This window comes from Hippoglossus hippoglossus, chromosome 21 (genome assembly GCF_009819705.1).
Source record: "Hippoglossus hippoglossus isolate fHipHip1 chromosome 21, fHipHip1.pri, whole genome shotgun sequence".
In the NCBI taxonomy this organism is placed as follows: domain Eukaryota; kingdom Metazoa; phylum Chordata; class Actinopteri; order Pleuronectiformes; family Pleuronectidae; genus Hippoglossus; species Hippoglossus hippoglossus.
The window spans coordinates 6,281,616-6,303,686 of record NC_047171.1 but is presented as its reverse complement, the minus strand read 5'-3'; the positions used below and the strand labels follow the sequence as shown (position 1 = coordinate 6,303,686).

General features: G+C 42.6%; 1 protein-coding gene and 1 long non-coding RNA gene across 6 annotated transcripts in view; both read left to right on the top strand.

The window, feature by feature from the left end:
- LOC117754722 (partitioning defective 3 homolog B-like) overlaps nucleotides 1–9,908 on the top strand; it is a 194,088-nt gene extending 184,180 nt beyond the window's left edge. For 4 of the 5 annotated variants that reach the window (XM_034573866.1, XM_034573864.1, XM_034573867.1 and 1 more), the window contains exons 25-27: nucleotides 7,869–8,087; nucleotides 8,199–8,309; nucleotides 8,505–9,908. In XM_034573866.1, coding sequence (XP_034429757.1) covers nucleotides 7,869–8,087; nucleotides 8,199–8,309; nucleotides 8,505–8,619 — 445 coding nt within the window. In that variant the 3' untranslated portion in view covers nucleotides 8,620–9,908. Of the gene's footprint in view, nucleotides 1–7,868; nucleotides 8,088–8,198; nucleotides 8,327–8,504 lie in introns of all 5 variants that reach the window. The other variant, XM_034573868.1, reaches the window with a different exon arrangement.
- A 258-nt stretch (nucleotides 9,909–10,166) lies between these two features.
- LOC117754723 lies at nucleotides 10,167–21,838 on the top strand. Its single transcript, XR_004612484.1, has 3 exons — nucleotides 10,167–10,466; nucleotides 20,627–20,629; nucleotides 21,825–21,838. It is a non-coding gene; the product is annotated as an uncharacterized LOC117754723 (long non-coding RNA).
- The last annotated feature ends 233 nt before the right edge of the window (nucleotides 21,839–22,071 follow it).

Here is a 22,071-nt window from a genome sequence, read left to right as displayed (position 1 = left end):
AGGATTTATTTATTTTATTTTCAAATTGTTAGATAGGACATTTTTTTCAACATTTTCATTATTTTTTGAGTAAATGGAATTGCATCTTCACGATTGTGAGAAACGTACAAATATATATATAGATATATTATGTGTCATTATGAAAGAATGGACAGAATAGAGTGTGGCAGGCCTTCATGATGGGTAAACACTGCATCGGCCCATCTCTCATTTAAAATGTTGATCAGAATGTATTTTTCGGGGATGCTGCCTGCGATTGTCAGCCTCTGCGATTTTTTGGCTGCGGCCTCGTCACTCAGTTTCCAAATGGCATGGCCGTATTATGATGGGATGCGAAAAAACCACTCCAAATCCCCATTGTTCTGCCCTCTCTGTGTTTCCGAGGCAACAGTCTCTTACCATCTGGAAGGCCCTCATCCCTCAGTTCCTCTCACTTTCCTCTAATGGGTTTCTCCTCTGTCCTTTTCCCATCTCATTTTCTTTTTAGTACTGTTTCTCTTTTTATTTTCAAAGACATTTTATCCCAACTTTTTTTGTACTCTAATTTGATTCCCTCTCCCGGTTCCTCTCTGTTGTGCTCACTTTTTCAAATACTTTACACTTTAAGTGCTATATTACTGTACTCGTTCACTCGTTCTCCACTCTGCTCTTTTTATATCCTGGTCATTTTCATCTCATCCCCTGCCGGTCTTTGTCTCTTTTCTTTTTTCTCAACACTTCACAGTCGCATTCTTAAAACCCAGTCCTCTGTATTATGCACCCAGACACATTCACAGTCACACACACACACGTTCATACTCTGATTCACACATCGTTCCAAAGTTGTATACAAACACACTTCCACACACAGGGGAGTGTAATCATGTTAATTTGCTGGATTGGTCCGTTTGTAATTCGTGATCTCCAGGTGGATTTATCCTATTTGACAGAACTTTATTGACAAAGACAGATTGGAGCCCCTGAAAGGTGTTTAGTTTCATTCAAACGTGAACTGTATGAGCAAGTGTGTGTGTGTGTGTGTGTGTGTGTGTGTGTGTGTGTGTGTGTGCGTGTGTGCGTGTGTGCATGTGTGCGTGCGCTCTCTCTCCTCTAAAGTAGTGCCTATTATTCTCAGCAGATGCTGACCTTCAGCATGCCAGCTCTCTGGAGGGCAGCACTTGTTTCTCTGCCTTTTTTCCCCTCTTTTCTTCTCCTCTGCTCTCCCCCCCCCTTCTCTTTCGTCTTCCTCCCTTCTCATTTTCTGCTCCTTTCTTCCTCTTCCGTGTTTTTCTTCTGAGCTTCCATCTGGGAGGCTCAATCTCTTCTACTTGTAGACCCATTCATCATTCAGCTTTCAAATCTAAACTCTCTCTCTCTCTCTCCATTTCACCCGTTCATTTCCCTCCCCCCTCATTGTCTTCTCCTCCTCGTCCTCTTCACCCTTATTTCCTCTGTCTAACTTGACTGTCATGAGCCATTTTGTAAGCCACATGCCTTCCCTGCATGAATCTGTTTTATTGGAAAATGAGCTGTTTCTCCTCTACAACCTGTTTGGAGACAACCTGTGTCCCTCCCTCTTTCTAGGTCTTTCTAGGTCTTGTCCTCAAACCTCTCTGTCTTCTGTTTACACCAACTTCTTATCCTTTCCACTTTCATCCGCCTTCTCTCTATCCTCTCTTTGGTTGTTTGAAAGGAATACAGATGAAGATTTTACTCTTTAGTTACCTGCTCTGTGTCTGTTTGCTCCTTGTTGGCCAGACGGCTTGACACAAATTCCCCACTCTGTGAAGTGGCCTGTAATTACACCTTAGGCACGTAGGTACAAAATTATTTGACAGGTCAAGAAACAAAAGATTGCGTCTTGATTTCAGTTTTTATGTTACAATCCCCAGTGAAATTAAAAAGTCTAATCCTCATTTTTTTTTTGCGTGCTCTTCACTCTCCGTTCATCTTTTCTTTCCGAGAATATTTTAAGGTAATTTTGCTCATTTTCAACACATCACTGCAGAAATCTCTCCTCTGGTAATGGTGCTAAACAGACTTTTATATAAAAAGAAAATAAATACAATGAGTCTATTTGTGAGAGCGGTGTTGAACTCTTATGAAAGGTCCATTGACAGACCCTGGAAATCAGTGTTTCTAACCCATATCACTGATGTTCACGGTGATAAAACAAACATTATGTCAGCTTGACTTCCACTCCTGTTGCAGGGTCACTAATGGTCCGGTCCTCCACCAAATGCTGTTAACTTTGCCAAATGGTATTGAAGGTTTGAATGTTATGTCTATGTATTTGGTATGCCCCTAATCCTGGCTGATAATACCCTTGCTTAGCCTTTGACCCCATCCCCTAAGTGTTTGGTGGGAACTGAAGGAGTGTCATGTGACTTCAAGAGGTCAGGAGGCAAGGGAGGGTTTGCGGGTCACATGCACACGCACATGCACAAGCACCAGGACAAACCACACTGACAGCTGAACCAACAGAGCACCATCTCTGCCATAAACACACACACTCACCCTCAGACACACACAGTATGTAACCACTTAACCATAAGTAGAAAAACAGCTTAGTGTCTTATTGGGCTTCTCCCTAATAAAACAGAAGGACCTCTCTGTGCTGCTCCAGGCGCCACTCTTAATGACTTTGCTGCTGAACTGTGAGGAGTTGGGTTTTTTTCACTGCTTACAGTTAAGACGGCTCCAGATGCTGTGTACTGTACCTGTGCGGAGGGCTCACAGCGCAGCTTAGAGTGATTTCATTTACTCACACAAAGACAACCGCCAATCACGCTGAGAGCCCTGCCTCCCCGCTCGATGCCGGAGAATCCTGCTTCGCCGCCCGGCTGATGCCTCCTTTATCTCACATGTTCCACACAGCATCGTGTGGAGTCAATTAGAAATTTATATATTAAACTCCAAATAATTAAGCAGCCCAGAACCAATATAATATGTAAATTGCAAAACCTCCAAGATGTGAAGCAGGTTTCATTTTCATTTTTAGTGCATTCTTCCCTGGAAGTAGGCGTCCCTGTTGTATCATACCATTCCTGAGCTGAAACATTTTCTCTACCCTTCATTATTTCTCACTTAGGATTTTATTGCCTTATTGTTTGGACTGTGATGCCTCCGTGATTAAAGCTTCATAATGAAGTCTCACATTAGGCAGATGAAACTAAGTTAAAGTTAGTCTAACCCCGGGGACATTATATCACTGCAGCTACGTTTTCATCGCGGCTTCCAAAATGACATTACGACAGCAGTTGTGGAACAATTTCCCGCTATTAATCCGTTTTATTACCAGACTGTCAAAATATGGGGACGCTCGCTGACAAAGAATCTGACACCGTTGGATGCAATTTAAACATATGAAGCATTCCTCTCCACACCTCAAACACAGAATCAGTTTTAAATGGATATCAACACGTGGTGCGACTCTAGAAAGACTCATAAAGGAGGTAAGTGAATTAAAGTGGCAGTAGTTTATCTCCTCTTCCTCCCTTTGCTCCTCTTTCACTCACTTTAAATATCACTCTGTGCCTCCCCCTCCTCTTTTTCTCACCCTCTCTAACCCTCCCTCTCTCATCTGCAACTTTTCCTCTGCTCTAATGTTGTGTTTGTTTGTGTTTGTGCGTCAGTGTTTTTGCTTTTATTGAGACGATCCATCTGCGACGTGGCTGTCACTGGCTCTCCGGAGATGTTTTTAATGTGTTGTGTCACCGCGTTACGTCTTGGTCTCTCTCAGACAGGCCCGGGATGATAGATTGCTGAGTGTAAGTGTGTGAGTTTCCCGATAACAGCTGTGTCCAGCCATGGTTTCAGAGAGAAGAAGTGAAAGCGTGTGTGTGTGTGTGTTTATGAGAGAGAGGGGCAGCTGCAGAGGACACATAACAACTCCTTGTTTCCTCTGAAATCCATCAGAAATCTCTTAAATACCAGGGAATTAGAGAGGCTCACATTACTCTCAATTACTGTCAGACCTGGAGAGAAGACTTTCCAATTATCCTTTCAAATACCTAACCTGTGTACTCGCAGTGCGCTATCCGTCTATATAAGTATCTGACAATATTAGAGAAGCCATCCCTGAAACAGGTTTCCCTTCAAACTGAGTCTGTCTGTGGAGTTGCTGTTCTGCTCGGACTGTTTTCATCTCTTTCGTCTTGGTTTGATTACTCTCTCAGTTATGTTAAACAAGTTGTTGCAAGTGCCAGAAATTTGTTCCCATTCATTACATCTGTTTCTAACTTTTTTTTATCTCCCTCTGCGTCTCACACACACACACATACTGCACGCACACACACACACACACACACACACACAGACCAACAGACTCCTCATTTAGTCTTAACTCATCTCCAGCTGTGTGCCAATTTGCCTCCTCCAGAGTATGTGGGGTTTGAGAGGGGGTGATTAGGAGCTAGCTCTGCATATAAGCTAAGGTTTGCAGCCTGTGTGTGTGAGTGTGTGTGTGTTCATGCAGAATGTAGAGTTGTCTGTATCTGGGGTCCCACTGTATGTCGACATAAGTGTTTAATTTTACAACCTATATACTTATCTGAGTGTGCATGTGGCTGTGTCAGTGTGTGTGTGTGTGTGTGTGTGTGTGTGTGTGTGTGTGTGTAATGGGTTCCCATCCTCATTACCCTGTAATCCCCAGCTGCTGTGCAGTGCTCACTGGGTTCCTGGAGGGAGAATTCCAAACTTGCCAACGGATTTACAGCAGATTCCCACTGGATTTCTGCTCCATTCCCAAAATGGAATCTCTCATAAGACTGTAGGGCCACAGCTAAGGATTGTTTGTCATTATTGACCAGTCTGTCAGTGGTTTTTTTGAATTAATCAATCAATCTGCACAATGCTTGAAAATAGAGTAAAGGTTCAACTGTGACTTGTTTTGAGTTGCACATGTTGTCCAACCAAAAGTGCACAGATATTGTATTTCTAATGGTTTTAAACAGTGAAAGCTTGTGAATTCCACGGTTGAGCAATTGCAACAGGCAAATATCTGGCATTTTTATTTGATAAATCACTTCCACAATTTGTCAGTAATCTGGTAATTCATTTTATTTCAACAATTTAATCAACTAATAGTCAAATGTATTCAATAAGTGAAATAGTCTCAATATTTCCCAATAATCACGAGTTCATAAGACTCATACGACCCAGTACAGGTTATCTGTTCTGCCAAATACGCAGAGCCCTACACTGTACCCTGATGTGCACCTCCCCAAAATGTATCTACACGTCGAGGCGAAGCAGACCCCAAGAGCTCTGATTGGTCCACTTGGTAGCATCTCATTTTTCCGGCAGACTCACCTCCATTTTTTATTTGAGTTGCAGGAACCAACACGGACAACTTATTTCTTTTCTTCCTTGCTGTTCTTTAAAGAAAATACTTGCTCTTCAACATCTATCAGCTCCATCCAACACGATCCGCTTAGTGACGCTCGCCATTGTTCTGAAGTAAACAGAGACGCCAGAGTGTTTGTAAATAAGTGGACCAGAAACTGGAAGACACTCAACACCAGCATAGAAACTCAAGAAAGCCACTAGCGTTTCGGCGGTGTAATTTCATAGGCCCTGTGCATAGGCCCCATACTTACCTATACGTCGTAGCTTCGACGCAGAAGCATGAATTGGGCTTTACAGGCTTGTTACAAATACACGTTAGGTGCAGTTTCATTAAAAAAAAGGAAAAAGTGAAATCTTGTAGCCTATTTTGGTGAAGTGATTGCAAATATCAATAAATCATGATGTGTTCTAACAGCTCTTATAAAAGCTAATACGTTTATACTTTAATTTATGCGTCCATTTCGCTCCTTTTTGTGTCTTCTTTGCCTCTTTACCTCTTTTCTTATGGTTTGTTTATCTGCATCTCTCCTTGAAACGTCCCCCGACACTCTTCCTCTCCTCTGCCTCTCATCTCTTCCTCTCTGCTCTGCCTTCTTCTCCTCCCCATCACCTCTCCGCCACTCTTATCTCTGCCCTAGTGAAACTGTCGTAGCGACGGGACCAAATGCTGAGTGACAGATAGACCGATATGGGCATTCAGGTATACACAGGCTCCGGGGGGGACGGCAAGTCAGCGAGGCAGATTGTCTGGCAGGCAGGCGGGAGGGCTTGTAGCCATAAAACGCCTAAAAAGGGAGAGAGAGGCAGACGGACACATGGACAGACGGGACAGCTGGCTGACTGACGTGTTGGTGAGGCTCTGTAGCAGAAGAGACGCAGACAAGACGGCTGTGGCTATCAAGACGAGGGACATTTGAGACATGTAGCTGATTCGCTCTGCCCACAATGAGCGCGGCAGAATAAGTCAAAAAGCAGGAGACAGTTGACAGATAGGTTAACGGACGAGTTGACGAGTTACAGACATGTAACGTGCTCACAAACACGCACACACACACTTGCTCTCGTGGCGGACACGGAGACAGGAGGGGCAGAGGCAGACATCCCAAACACGATGGGCATGTAGTTAGTTAGACACTTTCCATTGCTGACCACCCAAACTGCCACACACAGGCGTCAGCCCGGGGGACCACCAGCACACTGTGTGTCTGTGTGTGTCTGTGTGTGTGCAAGTATTTATGTACAAATCAGTGTTAGTGTCAGTCGGCCTGTCTCCGTGGTTGCGTGAATGTTCAAGTTATGTCCCGGCAACAGGTTAAATGTGTGACTGGTTGGAGGTTGATTGAGCTCCACCTGCTCCACCATGTATATCCATCATAAGTGTCCTGACACTCGCTGAGAGGGACGCGATTCTGCTTCAGCAGCTTAACACACGTTTGACTAAATATACTCTGAAAAAAGAAAAGTGTTGTATTAAACTTAAAATACTTCATTGGGAAACATGATTCCAAATGAGAAATGTTTGTTCAAATTGAAAAACACTGATAATATCAATTTGAAAACGCTTCATTTGTTTTTACCAATTGAAGCATTATTTTTTTAAGTTGTTTATTTTCAGTGTAGACAGAAATATTTGCGTTACATTTTTTAACACACATTCACAGTAATCTCAGAGATGGACGTGTATAAAGAAGCATAAATATACTTTTTAAATATTTTAAAAGAAGAGAGTGAAGATGAGGCAGATGGGTAGATAGAGACAGAGTGAGAAACGAATGTCGACCAATGAGAAGAGGCAGAAAGACAGAGAGATAAAATATAATACCTCGTAATGTTAGCTATGTGGACGACACGTGTTTGTGTACTTGCTTTCCACTGGGCACAAGACATCAATATCTATTAACAGGACTGGACTGGATTACCACAGCTGTGTGTGTGCGTGTGCGTGTGCGTGTGCGTGTGCATGTGCATGTGCATGTGTGAGTTGTGTGCATGTTAACTGAGCCCTAGCCTACTTAAAACTGCCACATGTCACTTACGTTCTGTTGCTATGTGATCTTTGGCTGGGATAGGCTGTTGGCTCTGCCTGTGTGTGTGTGTGTGTGTGTGTGTGTGTGTGTGTGTGTGTGTGTGTGTGTGTGTGTGTGTGTGTGTGTCCCTCCCTCACTCTTCTCCAGTCTGAAGCAAATAGTTTGTGGCAGATTTTCATGAATATTTCAGCCATTTCTTTGACAGTACTAAATGCGGTATTAAAATTTACTGATATTTGCCTTATTAAAAAACATGGTGTTTGCAGTGGCAGCAGTTGGTTGATGATTTGTTTTGTTGTGAGTGATTTCAGGCGGAGCGAGAGGTAAAAACCACATCAGTTCTGTGGTGACATGCGGCGAATGGAGCTCGACTGACACACACAACGTTTTATGTATTTTTTCAAAGCAAAGTCTGAATAAAAGTTTTATTTTCCTAAGTTTAAATATGTTCAGTTCTGTTCAACTTTTCTTCCATTGTAATTCATTTAATATTTGTTCTGCTCTCTTCCTCAGACGGGGTCCGTTGGATCCGGCTGAATACCCCATGCAGCCCTGGTCAGGTCACTACCCCGGACCTCCCCAGCCCCCACAGGGTTACCCTCAGCCCATGTCCTACCCTAACCCCAACCCCCAGCCTGCTCCATCTTACTCCGGCTACCCACCTCCGGGCCAGCCGTACCCACGTCCAGGGGACCCACGGGGCGTTGACCCTGGCTACTACCCCCACCCAAGGTAAGTGAATGCAGAGATGTTAGTATACATGTATACAACAGGATATTAGACCTCTGATTTACGTTGTAGTCTAAAATAAAAATTTGACCAGACTCTGTTTTATGCTGCTAGCTCTCAGCAGAGAGGGCCCCTGCGGCAGGACGTGCCACCGTCCCCCACCCCTCCACTTCGCGGACTACGGTACGACACGATGATGCGTGGAACTGGGGGTGGAGGCTACAGGTAGGGGCACTTCCAAGGTAAATTCTGAGATCTTACATTTTCTATTTAACTCAGTTATTTAACTTTCAAACAACTGAAGTTCTGTGATTATTAAAGCAGTACGGTTCCAATATGGAAAATAAAGCTTGAAAGCATGTTTCTCTCTTTGATAAAAAAGCATTTTAACAAACCTGCGAACACGTCTGATTGGTGCAGGCACCTGGTGGATCCTGGTCCGGACCAATATAGCTATACTGGGGAGGTAGGAAGACAGCAACAGCAACAGCAAACCAACCCAAGACAGAAGAATGCCATGACTGCAGCTGTGTAGACCAATCACGTCCAGAGATGGAAAAATGAACAGAATGCTGATCGCTCTCGATTGTGCGGCTCCTCTGCGTCCACTGCTCTAATGAAACAGAGTCCAAACCCCTAATGGTGCGAATCACCATCATTATCAGACATTGTCTAGTCTGTTGAAAAGTATATGGTTCTACACAGACGAGCGAAGGTAAAGGAGGTTAATTATAGAGGAGCTGGCGTGATGCATAATGTCTTGTTTGAAGTCATTTAAATTGCTTGGAGTCTTCCCGGAGTGTAAAATTAGCGGGGCTTTTTGCTTTTCACTATACTGTGATTAATTTGTCTCTTTCGAGAAGCAGTCAGAGGCTCAGGTAATTGGATCCATTTAAATTAAGCCACCAAAGGCATAAATACAGCTCTGCACTCTCATATTGTAGCTGTCACTTTCACTACCGCCGCTCCAACAACAAGGCAAAAGATAAAATACCCTTAAAACGAGCAGGCAGTAACACACTAACCTCAGTTTCGTGGCCGTTGGCCACAACTTAAGCGACAACTTCCAGTGATAAACCCAAATTTATCATCAGGACTAAAGCAGTTCATGTTTACAAAAAAAACGTGAATGTGGGTCTTTTAGTCTTTTCCCCCTGAGGCCAAGTTGAGATGAGGACGAGAGTCGAAATGACCCCGTGTTCCCAAACAGTGTGGGCAGCCACAAATTAGTGTGAAGATGTCATTCTTTACTGTGTTGGTAATAGCTGCTGAAACAGAAGCGTTGTGCAGAAAGTCGGTTTATCCCTCCGAGCCAAATCACTAACAGAAGCTCTACAGAGCATCAAGAGACGATGGTTCCTCTGCTGAATGAAGTGCTGCTTTTGACGCCGTTTTTTTTAATTGTTGAAGTGCACCATAGCACAGTAGAGCACTTGTATGAATGATTATTTCTCTGTAATTTCGTGCTTTTAATAATGATATGATTGCATTTTATTCTTATCCAACGTATTTCTCTTAGATATGAGTTTAAATACATCCTAGTCACAACCTAGTCCAGAGTCTGAAACCATTCCGGCTCACAGCACTAATGAACCATCCCAGAATATTACTGTTTCAGACCACATTACATTTCATAAATGAATCTCATCTGTATGTTTTTTTTATTCCAGGAATTATATGACTGAAGGTTTTTCTATGGACAATTAACTTTATTTAAAAATGAGCCCTACTTGAATGTATGAAAACAAAAGGTGTAATTTCCATCTAGTTCACGTAGTCAACCACAGACTGTAGATAAAGATGGACGACGCGTCTCCACTTCCTCCCACTCTCCAGAAATGAAGCTAAAGCATCCAGGATACGAGCGCTGCCATCTTGAGCTGATGACGTGTCAGCTGTCAATCATCACGTTTCACCCCAATTTTTATAGCTTCAAATTAAACTTTCTGGAGAATATGAGCACTTGAACAAACATTGTGTGATAAGAACTACTCTAATTTACAGAAACAGACTGAGAAAATGTTATTTGACGTGTAGGCTACTCTGACATTTTATTTTGGTCTATGACCCATCCCTCCTATACTGCAGCCAGCCACCAGAGGGCGATCAAGATGCTTTGGCTTTACTTTCGGGGAGCCGCCATGTCGTCCATCTTTATTTACATTGTAAACTTCTGTGTATTGAATCATTTCACAATGATCTGCCGAATTTTGGGTTTTCTATCCGACATATGATTGACAAAGTTTGATCTGAATAATAATATCAACCTATAACCTTTGACGTAACAGAAGAAGCTCTGCACAGAGCAAGATGATATGTCAATGGAGATGATACACAAACCAAAGTTTTGTAATGCTGCCTTGTCCTTCACTCAGATTAACAGTTCACAATTCATTTATTAGTGACAACAGTGCTAGAACTTACTAGACAGCAATTTAGGAGAAGCAGGTGAATGAAGCACGTGAGAAAAATGATTGTCGAAGCGTTTTATTTTGTGTAAACCAGGCAGAAAAGGTTGTTCAGTTTTTGGGGCAGGTGTTAAACTGACCAGCTGTCCAGCTCACTTTCACTCAGCGTTACTCAACAGCCTCTCCCTCCCGGTGTTTTCCGTGTATGACATGTACAGCTCGCCCCAGTCGGGCTGTGAAGGATGCTCATTGCACATCTCTATGACCCGGTGGTGTAGGCGTCACCGTGCGCTGAAGTGCACGCAAGTCTCGTTGAAACACGAATTGGGCATCGGAGTGCTCATCTCACCGCTGCACCGTGGAGTATATCCATTTAGCCACTTTAACCATCAGTTAAGTGTAACTGAGATTTAACATTTCTGTTTGTTCCATTCCACAAAGCCCCGCAGTATTAACTTCAATGTTTTAAATGTCATTTCCAGATTTGATGAATTGCGTCTATGTTATTAAGAATGAGGATGAAATACCACTAAAGGATGAATGTTGAGAGTAATTTGACTGAAACCCACGTGAAAGAATGTGAAGGAGAGGACTGAAAACGCTGCTGTTTGCTTGTTTGTTAGAGAAACATGGATGATTGAGTAGAATGAAGGATGTAGATTGAAATAATTAGTAGGGAAAATAGGGAACGGTGGAAAGAAAGAAACAGAAGTGAGGATAGGTCGAGAGGTGACGAAGGAAAAATGAAACTAATGGTCTCAGAAAGAAAAGAGGGATGGTGGTGAAGAGGACATAGAGAAATAGATTGAAGGCGTTGATGGAGGCAGGGGAGAGAAATGGTAAAAACAGATGCTGTGCAAGACCCCAATGACGAAGAGGAGAGGAAACGAACAGAGGAAAGAGTGAAAGATCGTAAAATTATGGGCAGTGCTAGCTCTTCAGTTGAAGGGGGGGGGGCTATGTGCTCGTATTGACTGAATGTAGTGACTTTGGAATTTACTTAAAAATATTTGTCTTTTTCACGCTATTGTCACTTTTGAATTCTTCCTCAGTAAGTCCAAGTGTCCAGGTATTTACTGAACGTACAATAATGAAACACATTTGAAAGAGACTGGTGGTCAACTCATCCGTCAGGTATAGAAAACTGACCCCAAAATAATTCACATGCCCGTCATGATGCTGACGTAGCATAAAGAAGGTTTGTAATCCAACCTCCACATCGGTGAGTGGTAGAGTCCGGGGTGAACCATGACCTCAAAGTTTAAATGTGTGACTCTGACGCCATTATACCAAAAAGGTTAGTGTTGTTACTTCTTTAGATATTAATAGTCTCGTATGTGTTACAGTATGTTAAAGGGATGGTTCACTGAAAAATTATCATTATCCACTCACCACTATACCGATGGGGGGGGGGTGTTTGAGTCCACAAAAACACTTCTGGAATTTCAGGCTTAAACTTTGTTGCAGGAGAATCCAACACAATTGAAGTAACTGGTAAATCCTCCTTCAGACGTGATGAAACAGGGTTAGGGTTAGACGTGGTGCTCGGGTGGAGCAGTGGAGGTTATTCCAAAACACGAGCTCGACCAATCGTGAGTCAGTCTCAGCTGAACATGCTCCAGTGTGAGTAGAACTACCTGAAATGACAGAAACCATCTTTGAGAATAATGTATTTGACTTTTCAGTTTTGGTCCATGTCACAGTCAGTCATGTCGTTCATCTTGATTCACATTCTACGGTTTGAAACAGAATGAAGAGAAAGCGAGGATGGAGGACATCTTTTGTAACTGCGTCTGAATGCTGGGTGAACAGTCCACTGTGAACATTGCATGAAGGTGTTTTACTGTTACTCCTCTAATATTACTACACATTTCACATATATGTCATATTTAACATATTCTTTTTTAATGACAGTTGGTGTTGTTGGTTGCGTTTACCGGAGCCACGTGATGTTTGGTTGCTGTAACCATGCTACTGTAAGAAAGATCCAATCTCTCCTCTTCACAGATTCATGTTAGGTTTTTCCTGTTTGAAAATTACCTGGAAATGTAAATCTTAATATTTCAAAATTGGGTAAAACAAACAAGACATTGTGGTGTAGCATGGTTAAAGGTACTGAGCATCTGGAGTGTGTCGCTCTCTGGTTTTTGTCAGTACGGGATGAGTTGCACAAGATGAAGGTACGAACCAGAACCCTCTTTTTACAGAGTGCTGGTACTCCTGGTTCTCCTTGTACAGAGACCAGGGAATGAAGGAACCGACTAAATAACCTCTCTGTCCTACAAGTATAACATTTTTATTACACTGATTGTATCCCAAAAAAATGCTTTTTATAATGTTGTAACAATAGCAATGATTTCTATTCCTGTTTTCCTGCATTTTATATTTATGTATATAACATCCTCTTTTGCATTAAAATATTCATTTAAAACACGGTTTCCCAAAGATGTCGTACTTTAAGTGTTAAAACATGTCCTTCACTTCTTTATGCTGCAACGCGTGCCCAGCACATCTGCTAAGGTTAATTAAATACGAGTCAGGAGAAATTATTTCCCTCATGTCCCCCGTACCCTGCAAGGTGAATCATTAACATTGCCAACTCAATTTAGTCCATCATTTAAGCAGCTGATAAATGGTACCTTTTGTGATAAGAGATAGATGTTGGCCCCAAATTAATGCAAGACTAATTATCAATTAGAAACAGGAGATAAGGTACTCTGATTGCTGCGCAAACTTTTTTGAGTTTTTCTGGCACAGTGCCATCGCACCGCCGGGTCATATCCCTCCGATTAATAAGCGTTTAGTCACAGTCTGTGGCTGAAAGGTGCTTTTTTTAATTTAGCAGACACGGTGGGTGCCGGACTTGGGCTGCAATCAGAGAAGTTGGAAGTAATGAGACGCTGAGGCCAAGGGAATGTTTTATCAGTCAAGGCTTAATTAGCATATCCCCGACCTGCAGCCAATGGGGAGCGGGAGAGGGAAGTAATTAAATTCTCCTGAGTCACTGCCAAGGTTCATTTTGTGCACAGTGTTCAGTATGGATTGACTGTGTGTGTGTGTCATCAACATTCAATGCACTGATTGTAACATTTATTTAAGTCCTGCTGTTTGTGCGACTGCATGTCAGACATTAGTTACAGAGATTAATTGCAGTGTACTTCAGGACCCTTCACACAGTCGGAATCAAACATGTTGCAGAAATGGAGCAAATGAAAGTAGTGAGGAAGAACTGGTCTGTTTACCTGACTGATAAACTTTTGACATTTCGTTTTTTTTTCTCCTGTAGATGTTAGCTCACTAACTCACTGTGAAATGAAAGCTTTGGGTTTCGCCATCACTCTGAAAGACCCGTGAGGATAAAAGGTGGCTGCTCCTGTTGATCTCATCGAGAATCCTCTTCACACTTTGCAGATCTCAGCAGCGTTGAGCTTAATGTACAGTATCAGTTGGCTTCACCCTCTTGCAGGGGGGGGGGGGGTAACATCCGACCCCTGGGCTGTACGTGACCCACCAGACTTTGATATGATCAGAAATACTGTAGTTGTTACATGTCATCAGGGATAAGCATCACAGCAATCCTCAAGAAAAGAGATGTAATAGCAGAATGTTGCACTTTCCAAGAGAAACGTCCTTCACTTGAGTTTTCCTCTATGTTCTGCAGGAAAACAACAGACATAACAGATTCAAGGGGAATCAGCCATTATTTATGTGGGAAATGTTCCATTTTGAGGGAGGACTCACAGTCCTTGAAAGCCATGTATTGGGATTTGTTTGACCAAGTTGTTTTGGCTAACATCTGTATGTAGCATCACTACCATCTGACATCAGATGCTTCACCAACCAGAAGCTGTGACAGCATTGCTAATTGAAATGGCCCGAAAGAAAAGTTTCCTAAAATGTCATCTTTTAAAAAAAGAGAAAGTGCAAGTAAACAAGTGACAGATGAAGGAAGTCGAGCATCCAGCAGTCTAAAACTGTTAACATGATTATGTCGTTCCATTGCAGTGGTTCATTAGCTGCTCCCGGCTTAATGAAACGGCTACAATTAGCTGACCCATGGGCTTTTCCCCCAAACTAAAGAATTGCTGCAGACGACCGCATTCCCGTGGCCTGCGTTCATTCCAGACCATCTTGGCTGAACGCTCCTGTGATGAGTGTGAGCATCAGCACTGGATGGAGGTCTGGCACAAGACCAAGAAGAAGGCTCTCACCAAATGGTGAAAGTTGTATTTGAGCCTGGGGATAAAACTTTATCAGCCAAAAGGGAAATAGCCTGAGAAGGAAGAAGAGCATATTTTTCAGAATTCTTTAATCAAGTTCTCTCTCAAGTGTCCCCTAACTTTTAGAATTTGCCATTTTCATTATGGGAAGAACTTCACGAGAACGTGAATCAGGGTTTCTGTGAAACTTCTCATGGTCACAATCACTTAACACTTTGACATGTAATCTGTTCAGACTATGAGTAACTCTACACACACTCCCTGATTTACTGGCTGAAATAGTTGACTGATGCTGTGTTAAACTGGCTGGTGGGTTCACTGACTGACTGTATGAGCCAGTCACTGATTGACTGGCTGTGTAATTGCTTTGACCTCCCCCCCACGGCAGGTTTGGCATGCTGTAATTATTAGCAGTTATTATTAGTAGTTTTAATAAGCATGGGAAGCCATTGTAATTAGAATTTCCTATATGAGCGGCTGCCAGTGTGTGGACGTGTGAGTGAGTGTTTGTGTGTGTCTACTTGGCAAAGTATTGTTCATTCGTAGCTATTATTGGCAGCCGGCTTTCTGTTCCCATGACTTCTGATTGTTTTTCATGTACACACTGTGTTTGAAGGCCGTCCTTGGAACTGCCAGGCCTCCCGAAAATCCTCATTAATTATTGTCAATTTATGATCTTGTTTGCTCTCTTCTTTTTTATCTTTGGTTTTTTTTATTTATTTATTTATTTTTTTTTAGAGACAGTCACACACACATCTCACTCATCTTAATATAAATGTACCACAGTGTTGGTGTTTGCTGCCGCTGCCTCATTAAATCATCACCGACTGAAAGTGACGGTGCGGCTCAGCGCTGCATGAATCATCGTTGATATGCAGAAGTGATAGACAAGGCCAAATGTCAGTTTTCCATTAAGTCATCACATTGGAGCGTCCCACTCAGCACTTTGTGGACACTTCAGGTGAATATTAAAAATACTATACATGCACTGGGTGAGGCTGTTTGCAGACCAGATCCAGAGCTCTGCTGTTCTATCTGGACCTGGACCTGTATCAGATAAACTGTTGAGCCTTCACATCACTGGTTTAGCAGAAAACTCTCAGACCAGTTGCTTGTGTTGTAAATAATCTCACGTGATGAGATGAGAGAAGCAAGAACAGACGATGAGAAGTCAGAGAAATGAAAGAAAAGTAACTTTACATTGTGCACTTTCAAATTGGGAAAAGTAGAGAGAGAAAAATGTTTTTTAAATCAGGACTAGACGGACTTTAAAATCCTTTCGCTCACTTCTCATGAAAAGTGATGGTGGGATAAGAGAGGGAAAGAAAGAAAGAGAAAAGCAGTTAAAGCGGTCTAGTCGTTAAGATTGGTTGAAATTGTTAGAATTCAGTTGAGACTGTTAAACTCGATCCACACGCTTTATTGATCTTTTCTCTTAAAGTCAAGCACTTTATTTTAAAAGCATTTTTTTTCAAATCCCTCCAGTACATTGTGAAAACTGACAATAAATATTGTTGAAATATTATTGCATTACTCTTAATTTGAGTGCCACTTGTTGACAACATACAGTCGTTGATACATTTAGTATTTAGATGGACACTTTGATGCTCTGAACCTTTGCTGGAGGAAATGATCTCTATCTGGACCTCTCTTCATTTTAATTGAATTCCCCTGTTTTAAAGGTTTATCAGATCTTGCCAGAAAAGCTAATTCGAGTCTCTATCGTGACCTGAATAGGAAAAGATGTTCCTGTTGTGCAAACAAAAAAAACAATGAAATGAAATATGTAGCCTACATTACAAGTGTTTTCCACTTTCTAGTTGTTTGGACATCTCACAGTTCTCCCGGGGTCACGACACCCAGGAACCACTGTTCTCATGCAAATGAACCCTTTGAAATGTAGATGCAGCTTCACCCCAACAGTGGGAACATCTGACCAATGCTGGGACCACAGGCTACAAGTAGAGAGCAGAAGTGGAAGTGTTCATTACAGCGAATTCTGCTTGTGTGTGTGTGTGTGTGAGAGACCTTCAGTTTTAAGATTCACATCCTGACAGGGTCATGGACAGTGAGTGTGTCCTATGATGTGTTTGTGTGTAAAACTTACATTTCCTCTGTCCCATGTGTACAGTGATGACTTCCATGAGTCCACTGGCAGCTGTTTCCTTCCCTTCTTCCCATCACACACACACACACACACACACACAGACACACACACACAGTGGTAACCTTGAGGCATCTTGCTGGATCCTCCAGGCCTGTCCTCATCACTTTAGCCATTTTCAGACATGACCTGCAGATAAAGATCCAGAGAATTGGATCCGGACTTTACCTGCATTTTGCCTTTCACACATACCAGAGCACCTGGTGAATCCAGCGCCGGACCCCCTGCTGTGTTCTCATATAGACTTCTCCTTGATGTCTACTGACATTATACGATAAGAGGCCCGGAGGAGAGAAAACGGAGGAAGTGCGGAGTTCAGTGCATCTCTGAAAGCAGCTCGAGTGAGGAAACAGCAAAGTTACCAACTATCAAATAAAATGTAATCTTTTTAATAATGAATTAATATAATTATTGAAAAAAATGATTCTCTTGTCTCTTTAATTTATATTTTTCCATCGCCCTGTTTTCACTCTAGCATCTTTGTACGTTTTTTAAGTTACGTAATGAAGATTAAACAGAAAATGTGTGATTATCTTTTCCTTTTGCTTCTGTAATCATTTCAAGAAATGTAGAAGGGGGGGGGCCTAAGTTTACATGAAGGCTAATAACTCAAATAAGTTTCCAGTGCAGTGTGAGTCGATGGTCAGGACACAATCAGGAAATGTCTATTAGAGAGAGAAAGTGAGAGGCTGTCACTCAGCAGCTGTCACAGCACTGGCTTTGTTTCATCACTTCAGTCTCTTCTTTGTGAGTAATATTTAGTTTTCTATTAATATCCACAACCCAATAAGCTGGAAAGAAAAGTAATTAATAGAGAAACAACCGGCCTCGCTAATTACACAAGTGACCTGTCAAGTCAATTTATTTATAGAGCAAATAAATAAAAAAGGAAGAATGTCTTATTACAGAGAGACGATTATTACAGTCACATTAAAACACAAGAATTAAGGAAGTAATAGCAACTATACATACCAGTGGCAGCTCCTCTGTCATAATGGTAACCAGAAGAAACCCGTGGGTAAGGTTGTGGAACCATCAGAGTTTTATTTTTGAACAAAAATGATTTTAGGATCAGGATAAAATCATTGTTTAGTGATTTAAGAACATCCTTAAAGTTAAATGACCTTTGTCACCATGGTTACAATTATAAAGGTTGTGAACTGGACATTGGTTTGACACTGGAAACCAACAACCAGTCTCCTGTGTGAGTGTCCTGTTTGGTCAAACTATCCCTCCACCCCAGCCTCCTCCTAGTGTTTCCAATTCAGGGACCGCGTACCTTGGAGGACGCAGTCTGTGTGTTTGGCCTTCGCAGTCTGTGTGTTTGGCCTTCGCAGTCTGTGGCCTGAGAAGGCTGCCTCCTTCGTGGGCCTCAGACCGTGAAGGCCAAACACAGACTGAGATGGTCTGGTCCATGGAGGAGTTCCTCTTTGCACCACCAGCTCTGATTTCTAATTTCCAACAGGACAGTCTCCATTTGTTTGTTTGAATCTCCAAACAAGGTTTTCGGAACATGTGGCCCCTAAACTTACCTTCTACAGTGACGCTGACTAGGAAACAGGAAACAGATCCAAAGAAGGTGAGACGCAAAGTAAAATTTTTCAGATCCTGCTGGAAAATATCAAACCCGAGAGTTTTAATCCATTGACATGTTAACAGACTCTTACTTTGAAACCATGTGGACGAATAAGAAGAAAAACATGAAGTGGTAAAAACATGTTTATATACTTTTTTAAAGTTTACAGCTCCACTGTTCCTCTATCTCACACACTTTACAAACACACACTCTTCCATACAGCCATGGGGCGCTATATATACACACACACACACACACTCAGTTCGAGTCAGTCACAGGGATGGGACCAGCATGACATGAGCAATTATAATCTTCCAAAAATACATCTCCCTCTTTACACAGTCCCTGTCCAGCCTAATAGACTCTGTGGTTGAGGATTTGTGTTCAAATCGCTGGAGGGAAGGAAGCAGGAGGAGGGACAGTGAAAGAGAGAGTGTAAACTTACATGCACAAAATATACTGTACGCCTGTTTAGCTTCTAATCCTGAGCTGGTGATTTGCAGCGAACACGAAATAGTCACAGAGTCTCAGTTCCTCAGCTGTTTATCTCTCCCTATTTCTGTGTCAAGTGGAAACTGTTGAGTTAATTTCTGTGCAGGGAGGTTAGAAAAACAACGACACCAGCAGCCATGTTGTCACGGTGTGTTTTCACCACAAGACAAAAATACTGGAGAGTAGAAAAAATAACCGAAGCGGAGAAATGTGCGTGAAACTGGCAAAAAAATATTATTTCCAAACGTTTCACCACAAAACACCCAAGAGAGGCAGAGGGGAGACTTCGGGGGGGAAAGAAGGGATGAGGGCTGAAAGAGGAGAAGAGAGAGAGGGATATTTATCCCAGCGGAGGGGCACTCAAGGACAGAGAGCTCTGCAATGACAGGAGAATGAAAGATGAAGATAAGTGGCGAGAAAGGGATATTGCACATTTGTTTATGTTCCTGTGTCGTGTGCAGTTCCACCGACGATCTATCATCTCCTCCACTCTTATTACTTTGATTTAGAAATTCATGCAACAAGAAGTAATTAATCACAACAGATTTCATTTGATGCCGATTCTGAAATTAGGAGCTATGAGTGGCTCTTAATCTCAATCCAGAAATGATTTTACTTTCGTTGCACAGTTTTTTCATTTATGAACAAACAACATTAGCTGTACTGAGAATATGTTGTTGTTATTTTATCCTTTTTTAGCTTCTAGTGTGTATTCTATTCTATAGTCAATCAAATCAATATAAGTTATAAATAATTAAGCGTAAACTTTCAAGAGGAGTTTATAGTTAGAACTCGGTGCTGTAATCAGACAGAGAAATGAATGTTGCTCAACAAAGGTGCCCAGTGGGACACCAACCAGGGACATTGTGGTTCATGGATGGTGCGTTGGCGCAGAAGCAGGCAAAGACGTGTGGAATTGACACTCGAATCGTTTTTTGGTTGGAGAAGTTTGAAATATATCCATCCATCCACCTATTGTCCTTCGCTTATTCAGGCTTGGGTCATGGAAGTTGGCCAAGCAGGGTATCCTGTACGTCCCTCTCCCCAGCCATGCTTCCCTGCTCTTCCCTGCTCTTCCCTGCTCTTCCTGGGAGATGTCTAGGTGATCCAAGACCAGGTGTGATATGAAGCCCCTCCAGCAGGTTGTAGATCCCCTGACATCTCCTCCAGGTTGAGGATGCCCGGTAAACCTCCAACGCTTAAACTCCGATCTCCTTCAGGACTTCAGAACTCCGAGCCCTATCCTTGAGGCTGAGCCCAGCCACCTGGCGGAGAAAACTTATTTTGGCCACTTATATGTTTGATCTCATTCTTTCAGTCACTACCCAGAAGATCAGGGTCAGAACACACTGCACATCGACCTGTCATTTAAAAGCTACGTCTCAGTTCCTTCTTCACCACAACTGTCCAGTATCTGCATTACTACTGCAGCGCTGGACAGTTGTGGTGAGAGTTTGAAATATAGTTCTGCCAGCCCTTTCTTTAAATAAGCTTTAATATCAATGCAGATGCACATAGAGGACATTTGCACACAATATTTCAATCTCCATCCTTTGCCCCCTATATAGCCACAATATTATTACTCCATTGATGGTGGTTTTACAGAACTCATGGTGGATGTGTAAAGGAAAAGACACAACTCTCACTTCCTGCCCTGGAACCAAACCCGGTTCAGCACAGAGTTTGTTAAACCTGCATTCTTGAACAGGCCCTCATACCACCCACCCCCCCCCCGCTTCCCGTACTCCAGATGGCCAGTCCGGCTGTACTTACAACACTCACTTGATACCAGTTTGTTGCCAGTGCCATAAGTTGATCTCTTCAGGACTGAGCGCCATGTGCTGGCATGGAGGACCGGTGCACTGAGTCTTTCCTAAAGTCTGTTTTATCCTCTGGAAGGCAGCGACGGAGCAGGAGAGGCAAAGAGGAGGAGGAGAGAGGATGGAGACGATGAGAGAGAGAGAGAGAGAAAGAGAGAGAGGGGTTTAGCAGGTCAGGACCGTCCAAATGTCCCCCGCTGTCCTCCTCTCTCCATCTGTGTCACTCTTCTCTCTTCTCAACTTTTCTGTCTCTCAGCCTCAGTTCAGTTCGCTCCAAACAGAACAGAAGAGTTTCTGCAAAACGCATTTGAAGAGTAGATCCAAGCAAACAAGTAGCAGTTGAGGCAGTTTTGGAGACACTCGGCTAATCCGCTGTGTATCCAGCTTTACTGAGGGTCACATGATCAGTGTATCTGGATTGTTGTCCGGGGGAGTGTTTGCAGAGCGAGCGAGGGATGAGAGGAAGAGTTAAACATGGATAAAGGAGTTAAAAAGGATGAGGATTGCAACAGGATGAGGATTAGCAGTCGTCTTCTCCACGGACGATTTGGTTTGTTCCCAGACTTTGTGTTTGTTGGTTTGTTTGTTTGTTTGTTGGCCTTTAGGAGACTGGATGTTTTTTCCGGAAAGCCGTAAAATGAATCATCCGTGGAAGTACAAGTCACGGCAAGAATGTTTCGTACGGTTTTGTTTTAAAATTTCCACGATGAGTAACTAACAGTGGTCACAATAACCAGACGTGGGCTTATTCTTACCTCTGCTGCCTTCCTTAGCTCTGCTGTCAGACCTTTGTGCTGACTCACACACACACACTCACACACACACACACACACTCACACAGACACACACACCGCTGTACTCTTGGCAGCCTCAATTTCCTCCTTTTGTGTTTTTTTTTTTGTATTACAGCGTTTTCTCAGAAACATGGAAACACCTTGATGACTCTTAGGACCTCATGAAACCTCTTTATTTGATGTAGTTTGTTTTACTAAAGCTGTTATTTTTCCATTTGTAATGACCACGGAGAAAATCTGAGGAATGTTCATCTAATGCTTAACAGCTAAACACCAAACACAAAGCAAATTGTCACATCACGTTACACATGAACAAGTACCAGTGGCCGGACTGACGAGATGCTCGGATCGGTACCAGGACCTGAGTCTCGTGGGTTTAATTCTTGACAGTGATTGGCTTTCACAACGTTGCATCTTGAGAATTTTTCGCTTCAAAAATATTTAAACTGAAGCGAATCTCGCAAAGTTTGCTTCTATCGCATCACGTCATTTGCGCTGTTTACAAAATTCTCA